Source organism: Pleurotus ostreatus (genome assembly GCF_014466165.1).
Source record: "Pleurotus ostreatus strain PC9 chromosome Unknown scaffold_2, whole genome shotgun sequence".
Lineage (NCBI taxonomy): Eukaryota > Fungi > Basidiomycota > Agaricomycetes > Agaricales > Pleurotaceae > Pleurotus > Pleurotus ostreatus.
The window spans coordinates 2807457-2833662 of NW_023503157.1; the positions used below are offsets into that span (position 1 = coordinate 2807457).

General features: G+C 50.3%; 10 protein-coding genes across 10 annotated transcripts; 4 read left to right on the forward strand and 6 right to left on the reverse strand.

Moving 5' to 3' along the window:
* Nucleotides 1-253: 253 nt before the first annotated feature.
* Nucleotides 254-3242, forward strand: PC9H_003858 (uncharacterized protein; the record flags this gene model as incomplete). Its single annotated transcript, XM_036773450.1, has 4 exons — nt 254-1057; nt 1125-2810; nt 2862-2920; nt 2975-3242. The coding sequence occupies 4 exons, from the start codon at nt 254-256 to the stop codon at nt 3240-3242; spliced, it is 2817 nt and encodes a 938-aa protein (XP_036634923.1).
* Nucleotides 3243-3925: 683 nt separating this feature from the next.
* On the reverse strand, nt 3926-5784 carry PC9H_003859 (uncharacterized protein; the record flags this gene model as incomplete). Its single annotated transcript, XM_036773451.1, has 7 exons — nt 3926-4029; nt 4080-4163; nt 4220-4423; nt 4478-5051; nt 5101-5166; nt 5221-5396; nt 5448-5784. The coding sequence occupies 7 exons, from the start codon at nt 5782-5784 to the stop codon at nt 3926-3928; spliced, it is 1545 nt and encodes a 514-aa protein (XP_036634924.1).
* Nucleotides 5785-5904: 120 nt separating this feature from the next.
* On the reverse strand, nt 5905-9221 carry ACO2 (aconitate hydratase; the record flags this gene model as incomplete). The annotated part of the gene is made up of 17 exons (XM_036773452.1): nt 5905-6156; nt 6211-6266; nt 6319-6514; nt 6569-6576; nt 6635-6686; nt 6741-7171; nt 7220-7253; nt 7303-7485; nt 7542-7700; nt 7762-7952; nt 8000-8060; nt 8114-8196; nt 8259-8375; nt 8427-8437; nt 8492-8631; nt 8687-8789; nt 8911-9221. The coding sequence occupies 17 exons, from the start codon at nt 9219-9221 to the stop codon at nt 5905-5907; spliced, it is 2388 nt and encodes a 795-aa protein (XP_036634925.1).
* A 316-nt stretch (nt 9222-9537) lies between these two features.
* Nucleotides 9538-13745, reverse strand: PC9H_003861 (uncharacterized protein; the record flags this gene model as incomplete). Its single annotated transcript, XM_036773453.1, has 31 exons — nt 9538-9774; nt 9824-9890; nt 9946-10212; nt 10267-10309; nt 10362-10392; nt 10451-10461; nt 10514-10616; nt 10671-10877; nt 10932-10972; nt 11024-11064; nt 11120-11144; nt 11196-11302; nt 11360-11464; nt 11523-11551; nt 11609-11672; nt 11721-11808; nt 11861-11872; nt 11926-12000; nt 12049-12054; nt 12105-12153; nt 12202-12413; nt 12464-12540; nt 12604-12645; nt 12699-12809; nt 12864-12912; nt 12962-13024; nt 13080-13097; nt 13151-13205; nt 13260-13297; nt 13355-13492; nt 13562-13745. The coding sequence occupies 31 exons, from the start codon at nt 13743-13745 to the stop codon at nt 9538-9540; spliced, it is 2595 nt and encodes an 864-aa protein (XP_036634926.1).
* Nucleotides 13746-14122: 377 nt separating this feature from the next.
* Nucleotides 14123-16766, reverse strand: PC9H_003862 (uncharacterized protein; the record flags this gene model as incomplete). Its single annotated transcript, XM_036773454.1, has 9 exons — nt 14123-14717; nt 14773-14839; nt 14899-15047; nt 15099-15298; nt 15351-15961; nt 16018-16129; nt 16181-16292; nt 16348-16561; nt 16616-16766. 9 exons carry the CDS (start codon nt 16764-16766, stop codon nt 14123-14125), a joined length of 2211 nt encoding a protein of 736 aa, XP_036634927.1.
* Nucleotides 16767-17138: 372 nt separating this feature from the next.
* PC9H_003863 (uncharacterized protein) lies at nt 17139-17805 on the reverse strand (the record flags this gene model as incomplete). The annotated part of the gene is made up of 3 exons (XM_036773455.1): nt 17139-17176; nt 17237-17299; nt 17361-17805. 3 exons carry the CDS (start codon nt 17803-17805, stop codon nt 17139-17141), a joined length of 546 nt encoding a protein of 181 aa, XP_036634928.1.
* Nucleotides 17806-17937: 132 nt separating this feature from the next.
* Nucleotides 17938-20306, forward strand: PC9H_003864 (uncharacterized protein; the record flags this gene model as incomplete). The annotated part of the gene is made up of 12 exons (XM_036773456.1): nt 17938-18055; nt 18130-18311; nt 18360-18377; nt 18434-18534; nt 18583-18604; nt 18658-18906; nt 18997-19166; nt 19214-19288; nt 19338-19551; nt 19605-19694; nt 19751-19942; nt 19995-20306. 12 exons carry the CDS (start codon nt 17938-17940, stop codon nt 20304-20306), a joined length of 1743 nt encoding a protein of 580 aa, XP_036634929.1.
* A 126-nt stretch (nt 20307-20432) lies between these two features.
* Nucleotides 20433-21621, forward strand: PHB1 (Prohibitin-1, subunit of the prohibitin complex (Phb1p-Phb2p); the record flags this gene model as incomplete). Its single annotated transcript, XM_036773457.1, has 8 exons — nt 20433-20463; nt 20512-20615; nt 20667-20744; nt 20803-21015; nt 21070-21165; nt 21216-21258; nt 21320-21351; nt 21403-21621. The coding sequence occupies 8 exons, from the start codon at nt 20433-20435 to the stop codon at nt 21619-21621; spliced, it is 816 nt and encodes a 271-aa protein (XP_036634930.1).
* Nucleotides 21622-21972: 351 nt separating this feature from the next.
* PC9H_003866 (uncharacterized protein) lies at nt 21973-23506 on the forward strand (the record flags this gene model as incomplete). The annotated part of the gene is made up of 4 exons (XM_036773458.1): nt 21973-22011; nt 22112-23065; nt 23120-23390; nt 23442-23506. The coding sequence occupies 4 exons, from the start codon at nt 21973-21975 to the stop codon at nt 23504-23506; spliced, it is 1329 nt and encodes a 442-aa protein (XP_036634931.1).
* A 517-nt stretch (nt 23507-24023) lies between these two features.
* On the reverse strand, nt 24024-25866 carry PC9H_003867 (uncharacterized protein; the record flags this gene model as incomplete). Its single annotated transcript, XM_036773459.1, has 9 exons — nt 24024-24196; nt 24262-24477; nt 24582-24758; nt 24819-24956; nt 25016-25124; nt 25179-25342; nt 25398-25464; nt 25522-25602; nt 25738-25866. 9 exons carry the CDS (start codon nt 25864-25866, stop codon nt 24024-24026), a joined length of 1254 nt encoding a protein of 417 aa, XP_036634932.1.
* Nucleotides 25867-26206: the final 340 nt, after the last annotated feature.

Consider the following 26206-nt stretch of genomic DNA (forward strand, 5'->3'; position numbering starts at 1 on the left):
CCCGCTCCTTTTGCTCGCTGCTGCTCTCGTTCTCCCCACCACCGACCCTGTGCTCTACCCTCAATCCGGCGGTTCTCTCCCATTCCACAACTTGACCACAATTCGTAGCCATCTCCAGAACCAGCCGTTGCTACTCCCAACCCACGGAAGGCGCTGAAAGTACCATCGGGCAACGCGCAACGATCATCTGCGCCAGCGACTATCATTGGAAGTTGCTCAGACGCAGCTGTTATTGTTCTCATCACTAAGAGAAATGGAATTGGATGCGCGACCCATATCAATAGCGCCGCGCTGGTCAGAGCAGACAGCAGATCCCGGACCTTCACGGCCTTCAGTGACCTCGGCGACATACATGAATACCCCTTCATTGTCTTCGCAGCGACGGAGATCTTCTGCCGCACATACGAGACCAGCGGCGCCTCCCCCAAATCACCCCATACCGAGCATTCCTTCCCAGCCCTCTAGCCCCCCAAGAACCCACCCTACGACGCCGGATCCTCCGGAGCGGGCCCATCATATGCAAAATCATGCCAATGGTGTTTCGGGCGGTTATCCCTCGACTTCGTACCCCAGACCGAGTGCATCAGCAAACCTTGTCGCCGTTGCCTCTTTTTCCTCTAGGCAGCCCTCGACGTCCATTTCTTCTTCTCAAAGTCCTCAATTATCTGCCTCATCATCGATGGAGAACTTGACTGATCCTCCCCCACCGTCTTCCCTCCCGCCGTCGCGGCGCTCGCCGGAGGTATCCAATCACGCTTACAACGATAACTACCTCTTGACGCCACCTGAACCACGCTCTGCCCGCGAAAGCAAGCCATCCTCGCGTCGAACCCTAATGAAGGCGCTCGAGCTTGCGCGTGAAGCAGTAGAATTGGACTCTACCAATGATGACCCCATAGCCGCTGTCAAGGCGTACGGCAGAAGCGTGGCCCTGTTAAGTGAGGTAATGGAGCGTGTAAGGCGAGGTGAAGACAGTACGGATTCGCATCGGAAGAAAGGCAGTCGTAGGAGAAGTTTGGTCGCCCAGGAGGAGGAAGTAAGGAGGCTGAAGTCAATCGTGAGTAATACCATACACGTTTTTCTTTCCCTGTGAGTGTATCTGATGCTCATCGCCTCACCTTTAGCACGATACGTACGCCGACAGAATGAATATTCTAAGTCTAATTTACAGTATTCCACCGATGCCTCATTCCGCGGCAGCCTTCGATGATTCTATGTCTGCCTCCACGGGCTCAACCACACAATCACCATCTCCTACTTCCACATCGCCTACGTCCGAAACGACTCAGGCTTCATCGTTCAACCCTTCCGAAGGATACGAGATCGAATATCATACCGGTCATGATCGAGATCGCGCTGACTCTTTTGGCAGTGTTACCACCAGCGTAGATACATCATCAAATCAGACAACGCCTATAGCCCATCCCTACGCCACACATACGGACTACGATGTAGTCTCACCCACCACAGCTCCCCCTTCTAGTCACTCTTCACCCAGTCGAACAGCAGGTAGACGCTCACGTTCAGGTTCGACGAGTCTCCCCCCTCCAGCTCCACCCCCATCAACCCTTCCACCCCCTCCTCCTGCACCTGGACCTAACTCTACCGATCCCTACCCCGACGCGTCCCTCCAAGGGGGGAAACCCCGCCTTGATATCCGACAACGAGGCGAATCTGTAGGCCATAGACGCACCGGTTCCGGGGGGCGACTTGGGCCTTTGCAAGAAGAGAATGAACGTGTAGACGAGCAAGACTACCGTAAATCGCTCTTGTTAGATACCCCGAAGACGGCGAGAAGAGAATCACATCCCCTCCCTCCTCTTCCCGCGACCGACGTCGACACACCCACTGCATACGACCAAGGCCCACCATCACCAAGACCCTCTGCCAATGTCAACCGCCAGCGTGGTGTTTCGCAGCCTGTGCGGTCAGAATCTGCTGCAAGCCTTATCAATGTCTCTACCAGCCAAGGGACTATCCATCAACGGCGATCTAAGCCTTCGACCGCCTCCACCCCACGATCTTCTTCACCTTCCGGATCAACCGCATCTGTCGGGTCACTTCCTCCGTCCAAATCCGCCATTCTCTCAAGACCAGCGACATCATCCTTACCCTCACTCGCGCCCGTACAAGTTACTACGAGGAGCCGCGCTCTCTCTCAGCCTGATAGGAGAATGAATGGTCGCTCGTCTCCTGATCCTCCCCCCATCCCCGTCTCCGCTGGCGTTAACGGGCCTTTCCCTCGACAGCTATCCTTTTCTTCGAAACATCCAGGTCATCCCCCACCTTTAACTGTTCAAACTGATATACCTATGTCTGCCGGTTTGCCTACCGCAGCTTCGTTGGTCCCCCCACCTCATTCAATATCGGGTACATTGCCAACTACGCCTCCATCGCCGCTGCCACCCATTGCTCCAAGCGAATCACTGCGAAAGCCATTCTATATGATGCACTTGCTCATGACAACAATGTCGTCCCCTACCGGTGGCTACATCACCCGTCGTTTACATGTCCCCCAGGAGGTTTGGACTCAGGGTGGGGTGAAATTGGCCAATGTAGCAGAAAAGATTCGAGTTGTGGAAATCCTCTGCTCGTCCTTAGAGGAGCTCCAGATTACCAGCGCCGACTCATTTGGCGCGGGTAATGTCAGCAGCGGGATGGCCCTGGGCATAGGGAGCATTGGGAGGAAGGAAGGCGAAGCTTGGATCGGCAAGCTAGAAGAATTTTCTCTGTGCTGTGATAATGTTGTGGCAAATTTCGGCAAGAAACTCGGAGTTGGTGAGGGTTTTGTTGTAAAGAAGACCACCGGGGTATGTTTTCCCCTCTATTAGCATCGCCCATTGAATTGACAATTGTTCTAGGTCTCAACATGGGGTAACAAGATATCACGTCGTTTTGGCGGTTTCACCAATGGAAAGAAGTGAGTTCGACATATGGATACAGTCTGAGTTTGTAACTCATGTCTTCACGCCAGCCTCGACTCTCCTGCTGCGTATGTTCAAGGCCTTAAGCAACTATTTCAGCATGTACAACTCCTGGACGAGCACGCAAAAGCTGTATTGTCGCAGCCTGTGGCACCTTCATACGCCGCTCTTCCCTCCGATCTACGGTCTGCAGCAGAAGCGAAACTCAGACGGTCTTCTGAATTCTTTGCCAGCGTTATCCTTACCTTCGTTATACGTGATCTGGCACAACTTCTAGACAAGTATGCGAAGAGATGCGAAAAGTGGCTAGAGGAATGAGGGACGCTGTGCTCATAATTCAGGACCTCCATCTTCACAAGGTACTAATTGTGGATTAATTGCTGTTATCTTATATTCGAAGGGAAGTGCTTGTTTTGCAGTCTTCGGGGAGGGAAACCTCAGTATTTTTAATGTATTCATAGCATCCACATTCATAGAATACGTGCTCCTGCGGAACCTGGGACCATAACATTGCGCTGTTTCTCTACAATATCCGCTTTTCTTCCTCCCCAACCCCGTACTATATCTGTCCAATATTTGCTATTCCTCTTGCGCTGCGGAACCATCTCATACCTGTCTATAACAGCATTCAGTACTCACTTCTACGTTTTCTACGTTTACATATTGGTTATCTTCAGAGTAGCACATTCATAACGTCTGTGTAGTTGTAGGATAATGAGACAACCAAGATTCCACTCACCACTTGCCATTTGGACTAAGCATACAAGCTCTTGAAAGGAACATCATTGGATTAAGGGGTTCTATGTGCAGTGATACTACTTTACAGACATATGCTCGAATTCGAGGCGGATGCTATAGAAATAAACTGAAATAAAGTATCTGGTGGATCCGAAAGAGATAACATAGTGAATAAACAATCCGTCCATCATATGGGTAATGCGAAATAAATACGTAGTTCTCCGATACATGGGTTGTATTCCGAGCGACCATGAAGAGCAAAATCAGTGCGGAATTACACGCGATCGGGAGTCTGAAATCTTTGGAAGGAGGTAGTCTTCTTCGGTTCGCATGGGCTGGATGCGAGATAGGACATCCAAGCGTTGGACTTGGAATATCGTTAGCCGAGAAGTCTAGAAGTTTGCGACCAGGACTTACGATAATCATGCCTGACGTGTTCATCCGCGAACTCTTCGTCAGAGTCGATGAGGGGATCCCCGTGCGTCAAAACATGCCAGGTTTCTAGAGAATAATCTATTGAATGATTGGCTTTCAACGCAGAGACGGTTGTGACATACGTTGTAATATGGAGCGTTGAGGCGCAGGAGGAGCACGAGGGACTCGAGTCGGGAGGGGCGACATTCGATTTGATCGCCGTCGGTTTGTACTTACTTTCCCCGTCCACTGAGGATTGCGGGTTTGGGACGGCGGTGATAAGATTCTGCGGGGCGTAGGTTGCGCATCTACCTGTGGTGGGCGGGGTTGCATGTGCTGCTGGAGACCTGAGGACATAAATCAGCAGAGTAGTATAGTTCTTTTAGGATGTAGAGTCATACTTTCTGGTAGGATGCTATCGAACTGTTCATCGAACGATGCTGCAGACGCCCGTTCGCGCTTCGCTTGCTTCATTCGTTCTCTACGCATCTTGTCTGCGGCTGCCTTCTTCTCTTTCGCAGCTGCTGTCCTAGCCAAAGCCCCGGCAGTGCTTGTGGTCCGCTTTTCTTTAGGTTTGACATCGGAGACAGCGCTGGCTTGGTCGTCTTCATCAGGAACTATGTCACTAGTCACAGCTTTGGGTCCGTGCGTCTTGACGATCTCAGAGCGCTGGCGGACAAACTTCTCGGCCAAAAGCTTCTCAGCCTCCGTGTCCTGATTTTCCTCTGCCGCTTCTTCAGGGGAAAGTCTGATCAATAATGGCAGCTTCCCGGGTTCTCGGTGGTGGTCAGCGAATGGGTTGGGTGGCGTCGAGCCCTCTGTATCGTAGTCATCATCCGCGTCAATGTTCGGCGACTCTAGATAGTGATAGCACAGCCAGAGAAACGCGCGAGCTCGAGAGGCTGAGGATATTTGCATGGCGAGGAAAACATCCAGGAATTCGAGGTCATCCGCGAAGTAAGTTTGTCCGAGTGGCTAAGCAGAGTTAAATTGCGATGCTTCCAGAAGACGGCAACACACTTACGACGGAGTGGTTGGCCATCACGAATATTAAATTCGTCACGGTGGTTGAAGGGATCTGCCCGGCTCTCTGCAAACAGGGGCTTAATATTAATTGAAGGGAATAATGCAGAAAGTTGCTCACAGCACGCGCCAAGATATCGGAAGGGGTCGAAGGGGGGTTCTTGTTGTCGCCATCATCGAGTGTACAGGCCTTGAGGATGTGCTTGATTCTCGGGGCGTCTTGGAGATTGCCGTTGGTCCGCTGCAGAGCAGGGATTGGGTGATACGTCCGGATGGTGGTCTTCATCTCCGGGAAGACTGTCAAGGGCTCGTGCGCAAGTTATATGGTAAACAATTCAGCAGACTCACAGCTCATGGTCGTATTGATTCTGCCCACATTGGTTAACAGTGCAAGCATTGCAAAGTCAGTGGCAAAGTTTGGTACGTCCTGCATCTTCTCTCTAAGGACCTTGGTCGCCTTGGACGACCGCATTATTGAGTTTATGTACAGGTCATGGAACGAGACCTTGGAGCCTGCTGGGTCGCCGTGGAGGGTCTCGTGAGGGTCGGTGAATACAGCATGGGTGTCGTCGAAGATGGCTTTGAGGAGGTCGTACTGGATGTCGCAGCGTGTGAGGGGCTCGCCGTCTGCGCGCTTTATGGCGAGCGACTTTCGTGAGACCTGGGCAACAGGCTTCGAGGACATTGCATTGGTGGTGAAACGGAAAGAAGGAACTGTTCAACTCGACGGAATGCGCTGCTCATCCAAATACGGAAGCCTCGGTATGTGCAGCCACGTGGGAATTCATAGTTAGGGGCAATCCGGCTACGAAAGCTGTCTACGAATGTAATTCAACGCAGAACCATAGCGAAGCCAGTGGAGCTGGTCGGTAGACATGGTGTGCCTTGTTGGAATCTCAAACACCTCTCCGTCGAGCTTCGTCACCTTGACACGGATTCCTGCATCAGGGACACCGTTCAGTAAATCCTCGAGGCCGATCGTCTCTAGTTTATCCCCTGAACCAATTCGGTTGTAGTCCGATTTATCCACAAACCATAACGGCAGCACGCCTTGTTTCTATTTGGGTAGACGAGTTAGCTAATGCGCAAATCAAGGAAATAGCCAAGGTACCTTGAGGTTTGTCTCGTGAATACGAGCAAAAGAGCGCGCGATAATCATAGAACATCCTTGACCAGGGAATTAGAACACCAGAGTCGTCTGAGTATTGAGAATGCACACCATAGAATCTTGGCTGAAGGGCCGCGTGTTCCCTGGCGCTGCCTTCACCATAATTGTCGTCGACAATCAGTGCCCAAGGCTGCTTTCGAGCCTTGAAGCGCTTGGCTACACCAGGAATGGTATCCGTGCTGGATTGAGACGCATCATGGTCGTGGTCGAAGGCAATGTTCACTTCACCACCCTCGTCGTTGACCGCCTACAGGATCCTTACTAAGTTTACTTTGGGCAAATAAGAAAGAGAAAACCATACTGTGATCACTAAAGAGTACGACACCTAAGTGCTCCATCCAAAGAATAAGGTGAGCAGGCTACTCACAAAGGTTCTCCGATATATTGGTTAGATGGCCTTTGTATTTCAGCCAGGGGCCCTAGGAATGCCGTGCCTAAATAAGATGACCTTTATGGGACAGGAATGAACGCACCGCTGCAGATATGTGGTCGGTAGTGCACTTTCCCCGAACTCTCAGTAGAACTCTTAGCTCTGGAAGTTCTAACCCTCTTGGGTTGCCCGAATCTGGTCCAAAATGGCTACCAAACGGCTCCAGAAGTTCCAGTCGCTGAGAATCCTTCCGCACCACAATCTCAGTGTCAGGCTGAGGAGCAGGCGATGGTGCGGGATAATACGACAAGTCCCCCGCGGCGAACCCAGCAGAAGGTAAATCTTGTGACGTAGGCGGCGAGAACTTAAATAGCTCGCCGGAAGGTAGTGGTATTGAATCCGTGATCGGGTTGAACGATAGCTTTCCGGAGAAAGACATTGCCGTTACGATAGTAGGGGAGGCAAGGAAGTTCATTGTGAGACGATTTCCGTCATTCCGTGACTTGAAATTCCGGTTGAAGGACGTTAGGATAGCTACAAGCAACCGTCAGAATAAAGTAGAAAGAGTTAGAAGAGGCATGCCATTTTCTGAATCAGTCTGGTCTTCACGCTTCCACTGTACAAGCTGTGAGAATGATGCCTTCGCAGGGAGGAAAGATCGTTACTTGACCAATACAAGGGCCACAAGCGTTCGCAAGTACGGTGGCCCCTACCTCTTCCAGGGCAGAGGTCAAATTGTCTCGCTCCATGGTAGCCCGTATTTGCTCTGATCCCGGTGTGCAGAGGAAAGGTACCTTAGTGGTAAGCCCAGCTGCTTTTGCCTGGCGCGCCAGGTCCGCCACGCTCGTCTAACGTGGTCATCGTGTCAGTAAGGGGAACAAGAAGAATCGTACATATGGCATACCATGTCTTGGTAGGAACTATTAGTACACGATCCAATGAGGCCTGCAGAAAACTCGTCCTTCCAGCCTTCTTTTTCGATAAACTTGCCAAAAGCGGAGATCGGGGTAGCTAGATCTGGTGTAAATGGTCCATTGATAGTGGGTTCTAGCTCAGATAAGTTCTGTTTATAGCATTCACCCATTAGATTACAGCCACGACACCGAGTCAACTGGGAGACCTACAATTTCGATCACTTCGTCATATTCGGCGTCCTTGTCCGCACTCAGGAAGCCCTGTGCGGCCGCTTCGTCTGCCGCCCGGGCGACGGGTGCACGACCTGTTTTCTCTAGATACGCACGCATATTTGCTGAGTAGGGGAACGTCGATGTTGTAGCTCCAACTTCAGCACCCATGTTCGCGATAGTCGCAAGACCTACTTGCAATCAGAATGAAGCAGAACGGTGACTGGCTTTAGCATACCGGTACATGACTGGTCGGCGACACCGGGCCCAAAGTATTCCAGTATTCTACCTGTTCCACCCTGTACATCACGTTGGGGGAGAGTATAAACAAGCGCATATTGTGACGGCGCACCCTGACGGTCAGCTTTCCAGCAAGATGCAAGATGAGGTCCTTGGGTGTTGCCCAACCATTCAATTTGCCTGTTAGATGGATACCTAGAATACGCAATTCGTTAGAGAAACTGCATGGAGAATTATTTGGACGGAGATGAACCTACCGACTACCTCAGGTGCCTTCAGCTCCCAAGGTGTCCCCGTCATCGCATCGACCGCATCTGCTCCTCCAACACCAATAGCCAACATGCCAAGGCCTCCAGCGTTCGGTGTATGGGAATCTCAAGGACGAAGTCAGACGGAATGAAGTGTTCTGTGAAACTAGTACACACCTGTACCCAACCTATTCCTTGAAAGTCAGCGTCAGCAAATCATTCGTGAGTTGAAGAGTACAAACATCAGCATCCCCGGTGCGGCATAGTTCTCCAAGACTATTTGATGTATGATGCCAGAACCCGGACGCCAGAATTCAATCCCATACTTCCGAGCAGCACTTTCTAGGAAGTCGAATACCTCCTTGTTTGAAATTATTGACCGCTAATGATCAAGAACGTCACACATGAGTAGTTGAGCACGATATCACGCGACATACCTCAAGATCGGAAGCTGCCCCATTTACTGCTTGTATCAAGTGGTCGCAATGAATGCTTACAGGCACTGCACATTTCGCGAGACCAGCACTCATGAACTGCAACCTATTAATATCATCACTACTTGGCCTCCGAGGCAGAACACGATAATTCTTACAACGCCATCCTAGAAACGGGCCCATGGATAAGCCTAAATCACACTCCCGATGTAACGTCGAAGACTCACTGAGCTGATGCATCCTGCATAGCAACCCTTTCCGGACTGAGCTGGAGGTATGTTTCACCCCTGACGAGTCTCCCATTAACCAAACTTTTCTGAGGAGCATGGATGTGGCTGTAGAGGATCTTCTCCGCTAGGGTGAGGGGCCGATCTCCGAGTATATCTCGCACAGTCTTGAGGTTTCTAATTAACGACGAATATGGCGGCGTGACCGAGGAGCAATCTTTCTGAACCGAGCCAGTTGAACTAATATGTGTAGCGAGCGAGCGTCGTAGACATTTGATGGGTTGTTGAAGGCGTCGTCCGGCCAGTTTCATGGCTCGCGGGTGGGCCAGGCGAAGCTGGTTGAAGAATACGGTACTTCGTCACAAAGTTTTGGACAAGGGAACGGGAGAATTACGAACTTCATTTTCGGCCGACAAACTGAAAGACACCACGGAGCGGAGAGTAGCCACTCCACGTGGCATGTAACGGAACGCGTCGCGGTTCGACCCTCATTTGATCCTTCAACCAATGAGGCGGCTCATTTTTGTAAAGCATCGGCGTACGTTCACGCCCACGAGTACATGATATACATAGACCTGATTAACACGACAAAATCTGAAGTCGTGCATGTGCTACACATATTATGGTTTAGATGGTACCAGTGAGTCGGATGTCACGGCTGCTTGCGCCGACTGAGACTCCAATCGAGCCGGAAGGAATCTGCCATCGTTGGGCAGCAACGTTCCAGATCGAAAGGTCGAATCTCGACAACTGTATCGTTACGGTTTTGCTTTGGTTGGGCGCCAGGAAGATACTGTCGAATCCCTTCAGGCTCAGCGGAGCCGACTGGGCCGATGTTGGAAGAGTAATGTATAGCTGCGGGATCTGTTGCAACAAATGAGAAAATGGAATCGTGAAGTATGATTTTTCTAACCTCATGACCGGCAACACTGCCGCTGTTTGTGAGCGAGAAGGTAACCGTGATGACTTTCTCGTGGAGCCTGTGGTTGCAACGTCAGAAACTGGTTGGGGTGAACATGCTGGTGCAGGATCTACCATGGGTCTAGAGAAGAGCCAGGTCCTGTTGGTGCGGTACCCGTACCAATGGATCCAGAGATAGATAAGGATGCGTAAGAGAACGTCGTGTACGATAATCCGAAGCCGAATTCAAAGCGCGGCGCGATATTGGCTTGATCGAAATGGCGGTAATCAATGAACAACCCTTCGGAATATGGTATTGGTAGAATGTTGGCGTTCGAATTGTATATGACCTTCGCGGAGTAGTCGTTGATACTCTTGCCAATTGTGTAAGGTAGCCGGCCACTGGACCCAGCTCGTCAACTAGAGTATAAGGCTTTGCCTAGCATCCGGACTGACCTAGGATTGTATGCTCCGTACAGAACATCCACTAGGGCGTTACCTAAAAAGAAGATACTAAGGTACGGGTCGACGTTTATGCGACTACAACCTACCTGCTTCTTGTCCTGGAAGACCGCTCCAAACCTAATCAACGCAGTAAATCTTAGGGAGAAATAATGGGAAGATGAGCTTTAAGGCGCACCACAGCGGTAACTATCATGGAGTCAAATTAGAATGAAGGACGCTGAGCCGCAAAATATCTCACCATTAGGGTGGTTGATCCATGCTTCCACCTCGATGGGCCCAACGCTGTTCACAACGACAATAGTGTTAGCGTTGGCGCCAGCAACTCTAGCTACTAAAGCATCCTAATAGACTACATGAGTATTGCGCAACACATTTGATCGAGATGAGAATCTTACTCCGCTGTGCCAAGCCTTCAGATCATTTCTGTCCCCAGCATTGCCCTCTACTGTGATGTATCCTTCGCCACTGTTAGCTGCAATGAACACAAGGGCAACGTCTTTTCCGGTCGCGGTCGTCCCAGCGGCATTGAGGTCCGTATCACTCAGAGAAGAAGAAACAGTGGAACCATCGGTACTCGCCCGGGAGGTGATAGCAGCCAAGGGCTATTCACATTAGGTCATTGATTGATTACTTGCAAGGGAGTCGTCTAAACTCACAGTGATAAGGTATGGATAATCCGCTGTGCCACTTCCCCATCCTGAGCGCTTGTCAGACGGGTAATAATGGAGCGAGGGGGAAAGCTCAATACCTTGTGCAAGAACACCATCTAGTCCGCCTCGGTCGGTATATCTACAGTAAACAATACGTTCAACAGATATAATAGATAAATTGTCGATGTACTTGCCCATTTATGCCCCTGGAACCCGCACCTTGACACGACATTGAGTGAATAGTGTCTGAAATGAACACAGATAGTTTACCTGCACCATTGCCAATTATGCCTATCGTTCGTGGCTTGTTCAGCGGGAGTGCCTTGCCTGTGTTCTTCAACAATACAGTTGACGCAGCACCGATGGTACGAATGAGGCTAGTGGCGAGGACGTAAACCACGGCTGATCGACAAGACTGAAAGCTGACTACATACTCTTTGTGGTTTCCTTGTACATTGACGTGAGTGCTGCCAGGACCGTTGACATTCCAGCTGTTGAAGTTGACCGCTGGATACCCAGAGTCTTGGCCTAGTAGATACCTTGCAGCAGACGTGTTCAATGCACATGTTAGCCTTCCATAGAGGAAAGATGATTTACCATGCAGCTAGGATTCTGGTAGCCATGTCCTATGAGGCATATGTCATCTGCTCGATCCAAAAGATAGTGACTCGGGGACGACATACATCAATTCGAGATTGCGGAACACTACCAGATTGAACAGCATTAACCAGATTCTGGCCGAAATACCTGGGAGGACGTCAGCCTCTGGAAAAGCCGTGAGAATGGAACCCCTACGTAGTGCCCGAACTAAAGGTGATGTCTCCAGGCATGGTCATATCGAGGCCTTGGTTGACTGATCCAGTGGAGTGTGTGGCAGCCCAGTCTATTCAAGTTTGAGCAACTTAGTCGCTTGAGCCAGCACAAAAATGACCAACCCGACATAATATCTAGGACGCAACATCGGTATCAATTACCACGCCGTTGATAAGGTACAACTTACAGCCAGGGAACCCAAATTCGCCCTTGATAATTCCGTTGAGAACCTTGTCATTCTCGCATGCAAACGACCCGTTGACTGTTCATCTGTTAGGGAACGAATACCATTGCAAAGGAAATATCCCACTTTGATCTAGGATGGAATGTCAATGGTGTATCTTAAATAAGGCACGTCGAACTTACTGTAACTGCACATCACTGACGCCACACCTGCTTGGATACTGCGAAGGAACTACACAAGGCATTCAGGATGAGCTCAGGTGATTCTGTGATAACTTACTGGAAGGGCGTAGAGTTCGTGTTGCTTATTCGATGTCAGTATTCGCTGAAGACAGAAAGTAACTCCACCTGAAAGCTTACAGTTCTGCGTGTAACCCATGAGCGTTGTCCCTTGAAGAGAACAATGAATTTGAGCATACCTATCATCAACATTCGAAGAACTCGTCTCCCGGAAATGCTCTTGTTCGTTGTTGATGAGATGCTTCGCGCATGCTAGCAGTCATTAAGCAAGGGTATTTACCGAAGACTAGAAGCCGGGGTACCTTGAACGCCCACAGATTGGATACCAGTGACAGTCTCGAATGCACCCTCTCCAGAAAGGTATGGGTCGCCTCCAAAACTATGGACCCAAGCATTGATGATAAGTTGTGGGGTTCCAACAGCAGCGCGAGTTTACTCGTACCCTTCCCAATTTCGGCCTGCCGCCGGAGCTCGTGCTAGATTCCTGGACGGACATCAGGGGTCCCCTTTCTTGCGAGAAGAAAGTAGTTCACATACATGGCAGGTCCTAACGCGACATGAACACCCTTTCCGTGGAATTCAGTGCCCAGAGCTGCGCCTCTCTGTCTCATCAACGTGCGATTGAAGGTCGCGGCGGTATTGATGCCACTGTCGGACAGTGTAAGAAGTTTCGCAGGGTTTATTCGCTACACATTGACTCACGCTGGGAACACAGAGACTAGGTCGCCAAATCTAACACCAAGAGGACTATCTACAAAGGAATAAATATTAACTCGCAGGAAAAAACACTATTGCCATACCTTGTAGACACAAGCCAGGGAAGTTTATGGACGAAATACTTGGAATATTCCCCACGCAGTTTCCTTGGTGAATCAAGATAAGCACAGGTCTTTGTTGACGCGTATGCAGCATTCTCACCATTCATCCAGCCGACACCTGTATATTGCTTAAAGTGGTGCACTGCAAGGAGATCATAATATTGGACGCACCAGTAGCCAGAGATACTTTGTCTTGGAGGGACACGCCAGTCAATTTCGCGCGTGCCTGAAGGACGTCGATTCAGGAAGTGAACTTCTAGGATTATGTACAATTCCCGACCTTTGTGTACGCGGCTTGCCATGCCGGCGAGAGGTTAGCTTGAATGTAACAGTGAGGATCTCTAATGTCGTTGAAACCATACATTGGGAACATACCAGGCGGTGTGCTCGATGGGGCAGAACCCGAGGTTGTACTAGTAGGGGACGTCGAGGTTGGTGATGATGACGAACTTGCAGGACGTGTAGAAGATGAAGAGCTCGGAGGCGCTGTGCCCGGGAGACATTGAGAATAATCTACGCAGGCTTCCGAGTTAGTGGACCTCAGGATCGCCCGGTATCGCAAAACGCACAATCGTTGAGAACTGTGCAGACGGATCCGGAAGCACATGTGGTTCCTCCAGTCCTGCAATAGGAGGCACATGTAGTCAATTATTATGACGATATTTGAATACACTGACCAGCCAATGCCGCCGCATTGTTGATACACTGCTTGTTGTGCAACGGCGAGCAACGCCAGCCCAAGGGCAAGTGTCAAAGCAAACCACATTTTTTCCTGGCCTTATCCTGTGGGTTCCCGACTAGAGTCTCCAGCTGACCTGCCAGAACCGCGCCTTTATACGCATCCGACGTCGCTTCGAAACGACTATGTCCGAGATATACTCGAAGTCAAGGGATTTCGATCTCCATTCCAAGAAGTCTTGACGATGGCGTACCACGGAAAAACTGGTCAGTATGCATGAACTCACGTCTGAGAAGCTGATGCGTTCGTATACGTAGCTCGAAGTGGTGATACTGATGGCATCCGGCATTTATGGCTTCCACATGATCATGCTGGCGAGTCGTTGGAATAGGAAATATATGGGTTCGTAGGTTAAATGCGTTAATCCGAAGGAATAAGAGTTGTTGATGAATATGAACGGAATGTTACCATAAGGGATCGGCGTTGGATCCCTTCCACCCAGCCGCGCGAGCTTCCCAATATCCTCCTGTGTAAACCCACTCTTCACCCTCCTCTCTGAACCACCTTGGCTGCCGATCCTTCCCTCTCCTCCGCCGCTCACGCTGCATCTCTTCCACTCTCAACTTTTCATCCTCCGCCCTATCTAAATCGCCCTCCTCCAAGGCTCGGACATCAGGCCTAAATCGAGAATCCGTGGGAGGGAGCTTTCCCTCGATGTCGCTGGTAATCTCGTTTAATGTTATGCCGAAAGAAGTGAACCCGTAGTACTCGTGGATATTCTTCGGATATGGCGACACTCGCCAGAGCATGCGGAAGTGCTCGGAGTCAAATGTCTGCGCGAGCTGATCATCCCATTTGCCGTCCAGCTGCGAGACAACGGCGCCCGATGGAGAATGCACAACACCGGAAACGAGGTTAGTTGCGCCCCAGTAACCGCTTTGCTTGAAATCAAGTACGCATCGAGCGCCAGTCGTGGTATTCTCGATGGTCATCTTACCACAATGCTCAAGGTACTTCGTTCCCACCATCATGTTTCGCAGGAATGACGATGGCTTTTTCCTTTATATGGTCGATGGTCGTTCAGTGCTTATTTCCCGGAAGAGGAAAGACTTACCATTCAAAGCTGTCGTCTCCTATCGTGACGCGAGTAATGCCAAGAGGGATAATCTCCAAACTTTTACCTAGATTGTCCGACGTAAGCATACCGGGCGAACATCGGGGTGAGATTGCGCTCACTGACCCCAGAACTTGGTCCGGCCTGACGAAGTCGCATTGAGTTCCCAACCTTGTCCTTCGGCGTGATAAGCCATTACTACTGGTTGATGTCGGACTTTCTCCGCTATCAACTTCATACGTACATCCTCGAAGGTTTCAGCGAGCATAGGATTACTATGCATAGAATCGGTACGTGCACGTACAATTGGCGAAAGCAACACTTACAAACCCTTCCGGCCACTGCGATGGCGCGTATGGGCGTACCCTGACACGGCGAAAGCAGCAACAAAGCACAATCGTTCAACCGGGTCTGATGTAGCTGCTGCCTGGCTGAGAAGGTCGTGATACTCCAACTCCTCTGCTGTACGCTGCAATAGGGTAAGAGGTTCATTGAAGGTCACTGGCATCACAATAGATGAAAGATCCTTGTATGACATTAATTAAGTATTTCAGTCTCGAAGATGCGGGTGAGCGCACCTTCCCGACGTTCTTTTTCAGAACGGCGAACAAGCTGCCTTCATCCCCTACGACAGGCGAAGGCAACACCGCACGTCGGACCACATGAAGGTTGTATGGCTTGTCTGCGTCGGAAGGGTGCGGCGTGCCAGGCTCGGGTTCGCCAAAGTCGGTATCCCCATTCGAAGAATGGTCTTGGTCCAAACTACTTCGGCTATCGTTCGTCAGAATCCTGCTAGGAGGCTCGGTGCTAGTACCGTCCGCGCCTTGAGAATCCAGGACGTATTCTTCGGGCCCGTCGCCTTCCATCGCGTCGAACCACTCAGCATCGCTTATACTCGTGCCAGTTGACGCGCGCTTCATGGCCCTGCTAGCTGCACGAACCGAAGTTCGACTACGGGGTCGCCTAGTTGCATAGGTTTCGTCCTCTTCGGCTGTGGTTGGAAGGGGGGAGGATAGGCTTGATTGTGATTGATCAAAGGGGGTATGAGGGTGGTGGTTCGCAGATCTGAGTAGCAGGGCGTAGTGTATCTTCATCGCGTCTAACGCTTCTTCAACTCGTTGCTGCACGACTAGCTGAGCTGCAGGATCGGGCATTGCTGTAGGTTCATTCGCCGTTGGATGATGGGGATCTCAAACGACGGTGTCAGCTTACTACCATTAATCTTTAGTACAATACAATATTCACTCTTTTTGAATAATCCGAAAACGTCGTGCTTTGCCTTATAGGAGCTGCTGGTCTTGATATGGGCGACTTCGTTGATCAGCGCGTGCACTGCACTGTCTAATTCTGCTATAGCCTAAAGAGTCCCGGATCAGGAAGGACCTAGAGAAGGGTTACTTGGACTGACCGATCCCATTTCCTCGATTGCCACTGTCGGACGAACGTATCCTAGACTTCCTTGACGCGAATGCCTGAAATTGACTGATTTCCTCCCGTCAGGAGTATTGGGCATGAATGTCCTGTATACGGTCAGGTAACGCGACGACACAGACAACAGGGATTCAACGCAATTACCTCAAAGCGGTCATCCAATGGTCAAAGTCTTCGGTGCTCAGGCATTTAAGATGGAAAGTTGCGTTATTGGAGTCAATATGTATGTCCTTTCGGCCAGGCGCGGTGGATATGGCTGCGTGGTGCAAGGAGACCTGGTCTCGGATGGGCTGCCCAGGCTCAAACGCGTACGATAGGATTCCAGTGTGAAACAAGGTGAAGTAGCGTCGGGCAAAGCCTACACATATGATCGCGTTAGGGTAGGTTTGGAGGAACACGTAGGTGGCTCAACCTTGCATCTTCTTCCTTCGTTTCTTTAGAACCCATCCTTCGAAGATGATAGAGATCCCTGGTACGTGTGCCCCGGTCGACATATTCGGTGGTGCCACAGCAATCGACGCGCGGGTTCGACTCGGAGGTTGTGGTTGGGTATTTGAGGACATTGCTGAGGGTCTTAGCTATATATATGTGAAAGTCGTGAAGGGGATTCAAATGTGCGCGAGATCATGCTCTGCTTGGATCCATGGTGCAGGCCCGCAGGCTCACTATTTGAAGGGATGGCAGCCCTGCCATCAGTGGTCCAAAGCAACGAAACGCGTGATTTCCCCTATTCGAGTACTAGGAGACTCCGGGCTTTCAGGCCACACTCATAACCTTTGCATGGCTGGTAGCAGTTGCTTGCTGTAGAATAGAGCCCTTGGGACGTTCTTCATTTTAAACTACACTTATAGATGATATTTGTGACTTTCAACAAGGGCTTTCGAATTGTATGCTCTCCAGTTGTGTGCGTGTGCTGAAACGCTTCGGGAAGCAACTCAAGATCTTATGCCGCTTGTACTTTCTCTGTCTAGGACTGTTGGAAAATTGAGATTAAATTCAAGATGGGGTCGTCACGCAGGCGAAAGGCACTTACACACACTTCGTTTCAGCTCGCAACCCATTGTGTAGCCCTCTGCGCCAGTGGTAGGTACGTTACCTGTTACTTCCAAAAATACTCATGAGCAAGGGTCGCGGAGTGCATTGTAGGCAATACTGACCAGAATGGCTTCCGACGCCGCCTTCGGTGGTACGCGTTTCATCTGCGTCTTCTTTCCTGGAAGCAATGACAATAGCGTCAGACGCCCGCCTTTTCGCAAGGGTATTCATCAATCGAGAAGCTCGTTCAACACGTAGAGAGGCGACATATGCGCCCAATAACGCTAACCGCCTGTCGTTATCCGTTCGTGACGCTCGCCGTTCTGCACCAGATACTTTCCGCTTCTTGCTCAATTTATTGCGAGGGGACAGTTGGGTTGGAATTGTGGGCCGATAATCTGATAGGCGTCCTTCTGCTTCCGCTTGTGCGACGACGTGCTCCAGGTCCGCGCATCGCTGAGCAAGCTCTTTGACTTGTGAGTTCAATTTGCGGACTTTACGCAAGGCGAGTGTGGCTATCTTAGACTGAGTAGTAGTGGAAGTATTTGTAGGACCGTCGGAAGCCATCGTTCGCTTGTGTGGACGATTGCTGAAATGTGCTTGAATACGCTAGGGTGGCTGGCAATAATTCTGTCGGCGCCCCTATGGCTCCTACTAAAGCCCCTGAGAATGTGATCGATCTTTCTTCTCTTCACTCTCATGTGTGGAATATTCTTCTGTTTGCATCAAGAAAGGAACTTGTCGCCGGATCCTGAGTCTGAAGCACCTTCAATTCATGACATACGCGCCACTTTGAAGACCATCAATGCACAGCGTGGTACGCGAGTTTCCCCTTGAAAGATTAGGTGCTTGAAGGTGGCTGGGAGGCTGATGCTACTTCAATACTGACAGGTCCTGATGCCCAGCGCACCGTTAGCCTCACCATACCAGCTTCCCCTTCGGGATACACCGACATAACGAAACCTCCCATCGTCCATTTAGAATTCTTCTCGTCTGAGTTAAGGTTACGAGGCACAGCACCTATCGTACAACCGCACGAATCGAATAATAATATCTTATGTTGGAACGGAGAAGTGAGTCCAGACACATCGCACAATGGACACTCTCCGAGCAATATATAGGTGTTTGAAGGATTGGATGTACGTTGCATGAGACGCAGTGGACTTACAAACTAATCTCTTGTGTTTGAGCAAAGATAAAGCCCGATCAAAATGACGGTGCTATCTTGTTCCAAGAGCTCTGCAAGCTTCAGTCACCTTCAGAAATAGCCGCGCTATTTGGGAGTATAGAAGGCCCGTAAGGTTGTCCTTTGCTCGTTCTGTATCTATATTCATGGCGTTGAAGGTATGCGTTTGTGTTTTTCCATGTGAGCGGGCGCCATTTCAAGATGCCCTCAACATCCTCATCAAATGCGTACAGGCAGCATCCCAGCATGTATTTCTCGGGAGGGATCCACTAGGCCGTCGATCCTTACTGATTCATAGACCAACCCCGTTGCAGCCTCATCTGTTACTTTCATCAGCGACATGCGGGCCCTCGCCTGGTTACGACATCGAGGAGCTATCGACAGAGTTTCTTCACTATATCGACTTCTCTTGTTTCGTAGACGAGGTCTGCTTGTCGACCATACCTCGACAGAACGCCGAAACAAAAGCTCCAACTCCCTTCGTAAGTTCCTACGATTCTCTTAAGCTTTCAACGGCTTATCGCACTATGCACTTTCAACGGCTTATCGCACTATGCAAATACTGTACCCAGGCGATTCCATCACGAGTAAATCCAGTATTACCCCCAGACGACTTCCCAAAGCTCACAACTTTGGACGTTATTCCTCCACACCTCTCACAAGCAGTCGACGATCTCATTAACCAACTGAACAGAAGTACGAGATTACGCGTACTGGACATCCCCTCAATTGACTGTAACCTGTGAGTTACTTGGGTGATACCATTTACGGATAGCTCAGTTGTTGCAGCATCAATCCTTCGAAGGTGGCGATACTATTCAGCGGCGGCATAGACTGTACTGTTCTCACCTATCTCGCTCACCGGTTGGGTTTTGCCCTCCTGTATGTGACACATTGAATTGATTGATAGCAGGAACATCCCATTAGAAGAACCCATCGACCTTCTTAACGTAGCTTTCGAGAATCCTCGCAAGCTACAAGACCAAGACACCGAGCATGCAAAGCACAAAAATTCTGGGAAACCCGAGCAACCGCGGCGACCTGTGTATAAGGTCCCCGACAGGATGTCGGGTCTGGAGGAATTGCAAGAGTTACGCAGGTTGTGCCCTGATCGTCAATGGAATTTCGTGGGTTTGAGTCCAAGCCACTAACTTATATCTCTGATGTTTGGGCGCTGAAGGTAGAAATCAATGTTCCATACGCCGAATCTCAAGCAGCAAGGCCGACTATTGAAGCCTTGATGTTCCCATCAAATACCGTCATGGACTTGGTATAAGTGCTCTTTTCTTTCTATGATCCCTGTGGAGTAATGTGCCACCACGTCAGAGTCTCGCAATGGCTCTATATTTTGCTTCAAGGGGCATCGGCCAGGTACGTCGACAGAAAGATAACGAGCCAGAGCCGTACATCAGTCCTGCGCGGGTCATTCTCAGCGGACTGGGAGCGGACGAATTGCTAGGTGGGTATAGTCGTCACAGGACTGCATTCACCCATGGATGGAAAGCTCTGGTAGACGAGGTGACATGAACAGAGTTTATTAATGTAAATATTTGCTGACCTGCGGTCCTAGCTGCAACTAGAAATCGACCGAATTCCGACGCGCAATCTCGGCCGCGACGACAGAATTATCTCGTCTCACGGAAAAGAAACACGGTATCCCTTCTTGTCGCTCAGCGTCGTGAATTTCTTGGCCTCGCTTCCTGTTCATTTCAAGTTGGATCCACGCTTGGAGACTGGCATGGGAGATAAGATGCTTCTGCGGTTGGCTGCAAGAAAGTTGGGCCTGATGGAAGCTAGCCAACGGAAGAAGAGAGCTATGCAGTTCGGTAGTTACTCAGCTCGGATGCATGGGGAGAAGAAAGGCGATGTACCCTTGGAATAGACTTAGAAGTAACTCCCTCCTATCTTGCCCCTGCCATTCGGAACGCGTTGTCTGTTGTTTGTCTGCGGCTTCGTGTGTCGGCGTGAGTGCCGTTCAGACGCCTAAGACAACTGCATCTCATTGACCATGGCGTTGCAGGCAGCAAATCGTCTCATTGGTGCGTCGAGTTCGCTGCCCAGATGTACCTTATTAACTCTTGCATTAGTTCCACTTGGTATCTTGTTCGCCGTAGGGCAGGCGAGCATCTACGATGTCCCGGGGGGATATCGAGCAGTCATGTTCGACCGCTTTTCTGGAGTAAAGGATCAAGTGAGCTCTGTCAGTTAAGCCTTGCATATGGCTTGCTAATACCTGTGCTAGGCGACCAAAGAAGGTACCCACTTCCTGGTTCCTTGGCTTCAAAGAGCGATTCTGTACGACTGCCGTATAAAACCTAGAGTGCGTGTCGCGTCAAGACGTTCCCTCACTTGAACCTCCGTTGATTCATACTTATCAGAATATCTCAACTACGACCGGCTCCAAGGATCTGCAAATGGTTTCAATTACGCTTCGTGTTCTGTCCCGACCTAACGTCGACCACCTCCCCAAAATTTACCAAAGTCTCGGCATGGACTATGACGAGCGTGTCCTCCCCTCGATTGGAAACGAAGTTTTGAAAAGCATCGTAGCACAATTCGACGCTGCTGAGCTGATTACCCAGCGTGAAGTTGTATGCGAACTATATCCCTCGCATGTCGTTAAACCCTTACGCCAACTTCATTAGGTGTCGTCAAGAATACGTGAAGATCTCCTCCAGCGGGCAGGCGAATTCCACATCAAGTTAGAGGATGTCTCCATCACACATCTGACATTCGGAAAGGTGTGTCATGCCGTAGCGTTTTGTATACTCAATGCTAAGCATCACCCTAGGAATTTACCCAAGCTGTCGAAGCTAAGCAGATTGCTCAACAAGGTTGGTATCATTCATAAAGGAACTATCATTCGAAGCACAGGTACTGACGGATCGACTTTAGATGCGGAGCGTGCCAAGTTCATCGTTGAAAAAGTATGCGTCCTTATTGCTATGCTTTAGACACTACTAAACTGTGTTCCCTAGGCTGAACAAGAACGCCAAGCAGCTGTCATACGCGCCGAAGGAGAGGCTGAGGCTGCCGTAGTGATCTCGCGGTCACTGGAGAAAGCTGGCGAGGCCTTCGTCGCTCTGAGAAAAATCGAGGCCAGCAAGGCCATCGTCCAGTCGCTGGCCAACAACCCCAACGTCTCATACATCCCCAGCAGTGGAGGTAATGTGTTGTTAAACGTACCTTCAAAGTAGCGTAGCAAGTAGGTAAATATCATGCTTAAGTCTCTTTTGTGTGCGTATGCTTGGCTGCAGCCTCTGGGAGTGTTTCGCACGGCGGAGCGCCTCTGTTCTCTTCCTCAACCACCGTCTGAGTTCCTCGACTGTCTGTACTCTCTCGTCTCTTTTCCCTCTGTTTCTTATCGTTTCCTCCTCTCCTCTCTCTCTCCTCTCGTATCTCATATTTCAGGCCGACTTCGTCATTTGTCTGTTATTCCAGTCTTTGGTAAGGCCCACTAATGCTCTCGCTGCTCTCTGTATGAACTGACATTTTACCGACCCCAAATGACCAGGTTCTGCATTTTTCTTTTGTAAACCGAAAAAATCATGAATGCTCTTGGAATGGGGAACCCTGCGGAGGCTCCGGTATGTAGTTTGCATCTTATCGCAAACGACTGCTCATATCTATGTTCATCTCGCGTGTGATCACTCGGTTATCTCAACATACGTTCGTTCGATATCATAGCGACGAGCCCATCTCTATGTCGGGAATTTGAGCCCCCGTGTCACTGAGTACATGCTCGCCGAGATCTTCGCTGTAGCTGGACCAGTTCAGCACGTCAAGATCATCCCGGACCGTAACTACCAGCACGGAGGCTTGAACTACGGTTTCGTGGAGTACTTGGACATGCGTGCGGCTGAGACTGCCCTTCAGACTCTCAATGGACGTAAAATCTTCGATACCGAGATCCGCGTCAACTGGGCCTACCAAGGTCAACAAAACAAGGAGGATACCAGTGGACATTTCCATGTGTTCGTAGGAGACCTCAGTCCTGAAGTTAACGATGAAGTCCTCGGCAAAGCCTTCAGTGCTTTCGGCACCCTGTCTGACGCTCGTGTCATGTGGGACATGAACTCTGGAAAGTCTCGCGGTTACGGTTTCCTTGCGTTCAGGGACAAAACAGATGCTGAACAAGCTATCGCTACCATGAACGGCGAATGGCTTGGGTCTCGGGCCATTCGTGTCAACTGGGCCAACCAAAAGACCCAAGGTGCTCCGCCTGCCCCCAGTAGTGCCAACACTAGTCGTCCAGCTGGCAATCCTGGCAGTGCCCCCGCCCCCATCAACTTCCAGGGTGGACCCCTGTCGTACGAATCAGTCGTTCAGCAGACGCCCGCGTACAACACGACTGTCTATGTCGGAAATCTCGTTCCATACTGCACGCAGGCCGATCTCATCCCTCTGTTCCAATCCATTGGCTATCTCTCTGAGATCCGTATGCAAGCTGATCGTGGCTTTGCCTTCGTCAAACTCGACACCCACGAGCATGCTGCAATGGCTATTGTGCAATTGCAAGGTCAGATGGTTCACGGACGGCCTATCAAGTGCAGCTGGGGTAAGGACAGGGCCGATGGAGGAGCTGCGCAGCCAGGAACGCCTCTCAGCCCCACCGCAGCAACAACAGCGTATGCTAGCATGGTATGTGGATTGTTTCCTCAGATTGTAAAGCATTGACTCACCGATCTCCTTCAGCCGATGTACAACATGCCACAACCGGCTGGGTATGCCTATCCTGGGTTCGGGACATACGGTAGTTTCCCTGGTCAAACCGCTGGTACCCCTGGGGCTGCTGGTGCAGGATCGCCTGGCATGCCTCAACCCGCTGCTGCGCCAGGTGCAGGACTCGGATTGACCGCTGGGCAGCAGCCTAACGCAGATCCTAGTGCCGTCGCTGGTGGACAGGCAGGACAAGCCCAATGGGGTGGAGCTGATCCGTCTTCGTACTATAATAACTACTGGGGCGGTAAGTCGGCTGATTCCTCCTATAATGAGCCGTATACTCATCGTGTCGTAGGGTACTACGGCCAAGCCGCTGGACAACCTGGTGGTGACACGCAGATGCAGCCTCCCGTTGCATGAAGACGTCTTCCCCGTCCCTCATCTGCAACTCAACTCCTCGTTTCATTCAAATTGATTTTATGACAACTTCTTACTTCCTACCCCTTCCCCCTCCCCGCCTCTTATGTTCATCCACTCCCTTATTCACCCCTTGCAGACTGATTTTTTAAAACTATCATCGTGATTCTGCCCATCTGTATCAACCACGCTCATACATTTCTTGCTCACACTCACCCCACCGATATGATAGTTCTTTCCTCTTTCTTCTCAGTCTCAGTCTATTGCTATTAAGTATGTATCCGTCCTCTTTTCCACCACTTCGCACCTTACCAAACCCCGAAATGTTACACGAACCACACAAATATCGTCCTCTGCCAACGAATAAGAATAACCTTGACGTTCCTCCAGTCTTCTGCACACACGGTGCAGCATCATATAGTCAACTGCTAATAGTTGGAGTAATGAATCAAGACAAAGAAATAATTAGGCAATATACGTGAACAGGGCGTTCTAGTTGTCTATCACATTGTGCTACCATTTACTCGTCTACCGGGACGGACCAAGGGTGGGAGATCTTGCCCCACTGGATGTCAGACAATTCCTTCCTTATCGCTCGAGCGATTCGTCCCATGCCGTCAGGCCCTGTTGGGACTTCAATATCTTCGTTCAGGTAACCAATCTTGTGGACGGGGCTGATGATGGCAGCAGTACCTACCGAACAATATCACAAACATCAGCGTTCGGTAGCGCGGGTGAAGCGTGAATGAGAAGCGTACCAGCGCCGAAGAGCTCAACGAGTTTTCCTGACTGCGACGCGTCTTTGACCTCTTTCATCGTGATGCCGCGCTCGGAGACGGTGAGCTTCTCCCCTTTGTCGAGGCCTTGGATAGGGCGTGTGCCGGAAATATGGTCTCTCAGTAGTTGCAATACAGAGTCGCGAGTGATACCAGGGAGGATCATCCCGTCGAGGGGAGGTGTGACGATCTCAAGACCTATGAGAAGAGATCAGGAGCGAGTTAGTCGATGGAAGTACATGAAAAACTTGCCTCCGTCGTCTTTCTTAAGGACAACAAACATGTTCATGGTTCCGACCTACGAATTCGAGATATTATTGAGACGGCATCATCTGAACAGAAGAGCATGCCACACACCTCGGTCAGATAATGTTCTGGGCCGTGTAGCCAGAGATTTTGCGAATAACCCTTCTCAGCAACCATTTTCTGGGGCATTACGGCTGGAGCGTAGTTGACACCCAACTTGAACGCGCCAGTTCCTTGTTACGCAAATCATCATTGATATACAATGCTGGAATGAAGGGAGTCTGTGAGCTTACCGCCAGGTGCAGCACGGATATATTCAGTCGTCGCATATAATGAGACTGGTTTGGGGAAGTATGGCCCGACGGGACTGCAGATAACGAACAGAATTGCTTCGGTTGGAGGGGATACCTGGATGGCCTGCTGACTTGCGACTATTCAAGTTGAGGCGATTAGGAAACGCTGACATTCAAGGAAAACGGGGAAGACTTACTGAGTGTTGGTCGAATGTACAAACTGTGTCCTGGCTCCTTCGGTACCCAGTGTCTGTCCATGCGAATGAGCTTCTTGATGAGCTCCAGTAATGAATCGCTGTTGAATGTCTACGAGCCGTCTCATGAGACTGCAAGCTGTTAAATGATGGGGGTATGTCCTACGGGAAGCGCTATACGCCTTGCACTGTTATTCATCCGTTTCATGTTCATGTCGGGGCGGAACAGCTGGATACGATCGTCATCTGTTCTGTACGCCTTCATGCCTTCGAACAGTGTCTGCGCATAATGCAGCACACTCGAACTCGGCGCCAGGTTGAGGGGGCCATCTGCGCGAAGTCAGACATTGCGGCCTCAAACACTTCAAACGGGGGGTAGACGAACATGGCTTAATGTGCGGTGCTTCCCAGCCATTCGTCGCGCTCCATTCGATAGTCAGCATGTGGTCGGTCTATTACTCCGGATGTGAGTATGGCAGTATTCAGGAATTGACAGGTTGATGACATACGAATGTTCTTCCGAAAACGAGTGTTTCTGAAGGAGGTGGAGGGGTAGGTTGTTCATTCTTGTCGATGATAAGTCTCCCGTGCTGCAGCGACGACGTATTTTAGCCTGATATTCTCGACCAGATAGCCAGCGTTGTCGCGTTCGGTGCCCAGGGTATATTCGGCCGACCAGCATAACGCTCTCCGCTGCAGAGATAAAAATTTGAACATCCCCTCACCTGAATATCCGGTAGTTCAGCAGGCTGTCCCGAGAGCGGATCGACATAGGCACTCATGAGACGAGTGCCATGGATCGGCCAGAACGCGCGCCGCGCGACATTCCCTACAGTGTGTATTGAGCGAAGCATGGTCGACATTGTCCCGCGCCAACGAATGTGGTGCACCTGCGCGAAACCTGGGGAGATAAACCGGGGCTGGAGCAGTAGTCTGTGGTGGTTTAGAGAAAGAAATCCAACTTCGCTCGAGTCACTATGTAGTCGAGTCAGGGATGCTTGATCGTCTACTTGTTATATAAGCCCGCGTCCTCTTTATATACTTCAGTCGCTCGGAACTTGGAAGGACCTTCAGAGAAATCATTGCTTGCAACACACGGATCTTGGTATTCAAAAATCCTACATAAATAATGGTGTGGCTACAGTGGCATTGTCTATGATGATAGTAAAGATATACAATCCAATTCCCCGATGA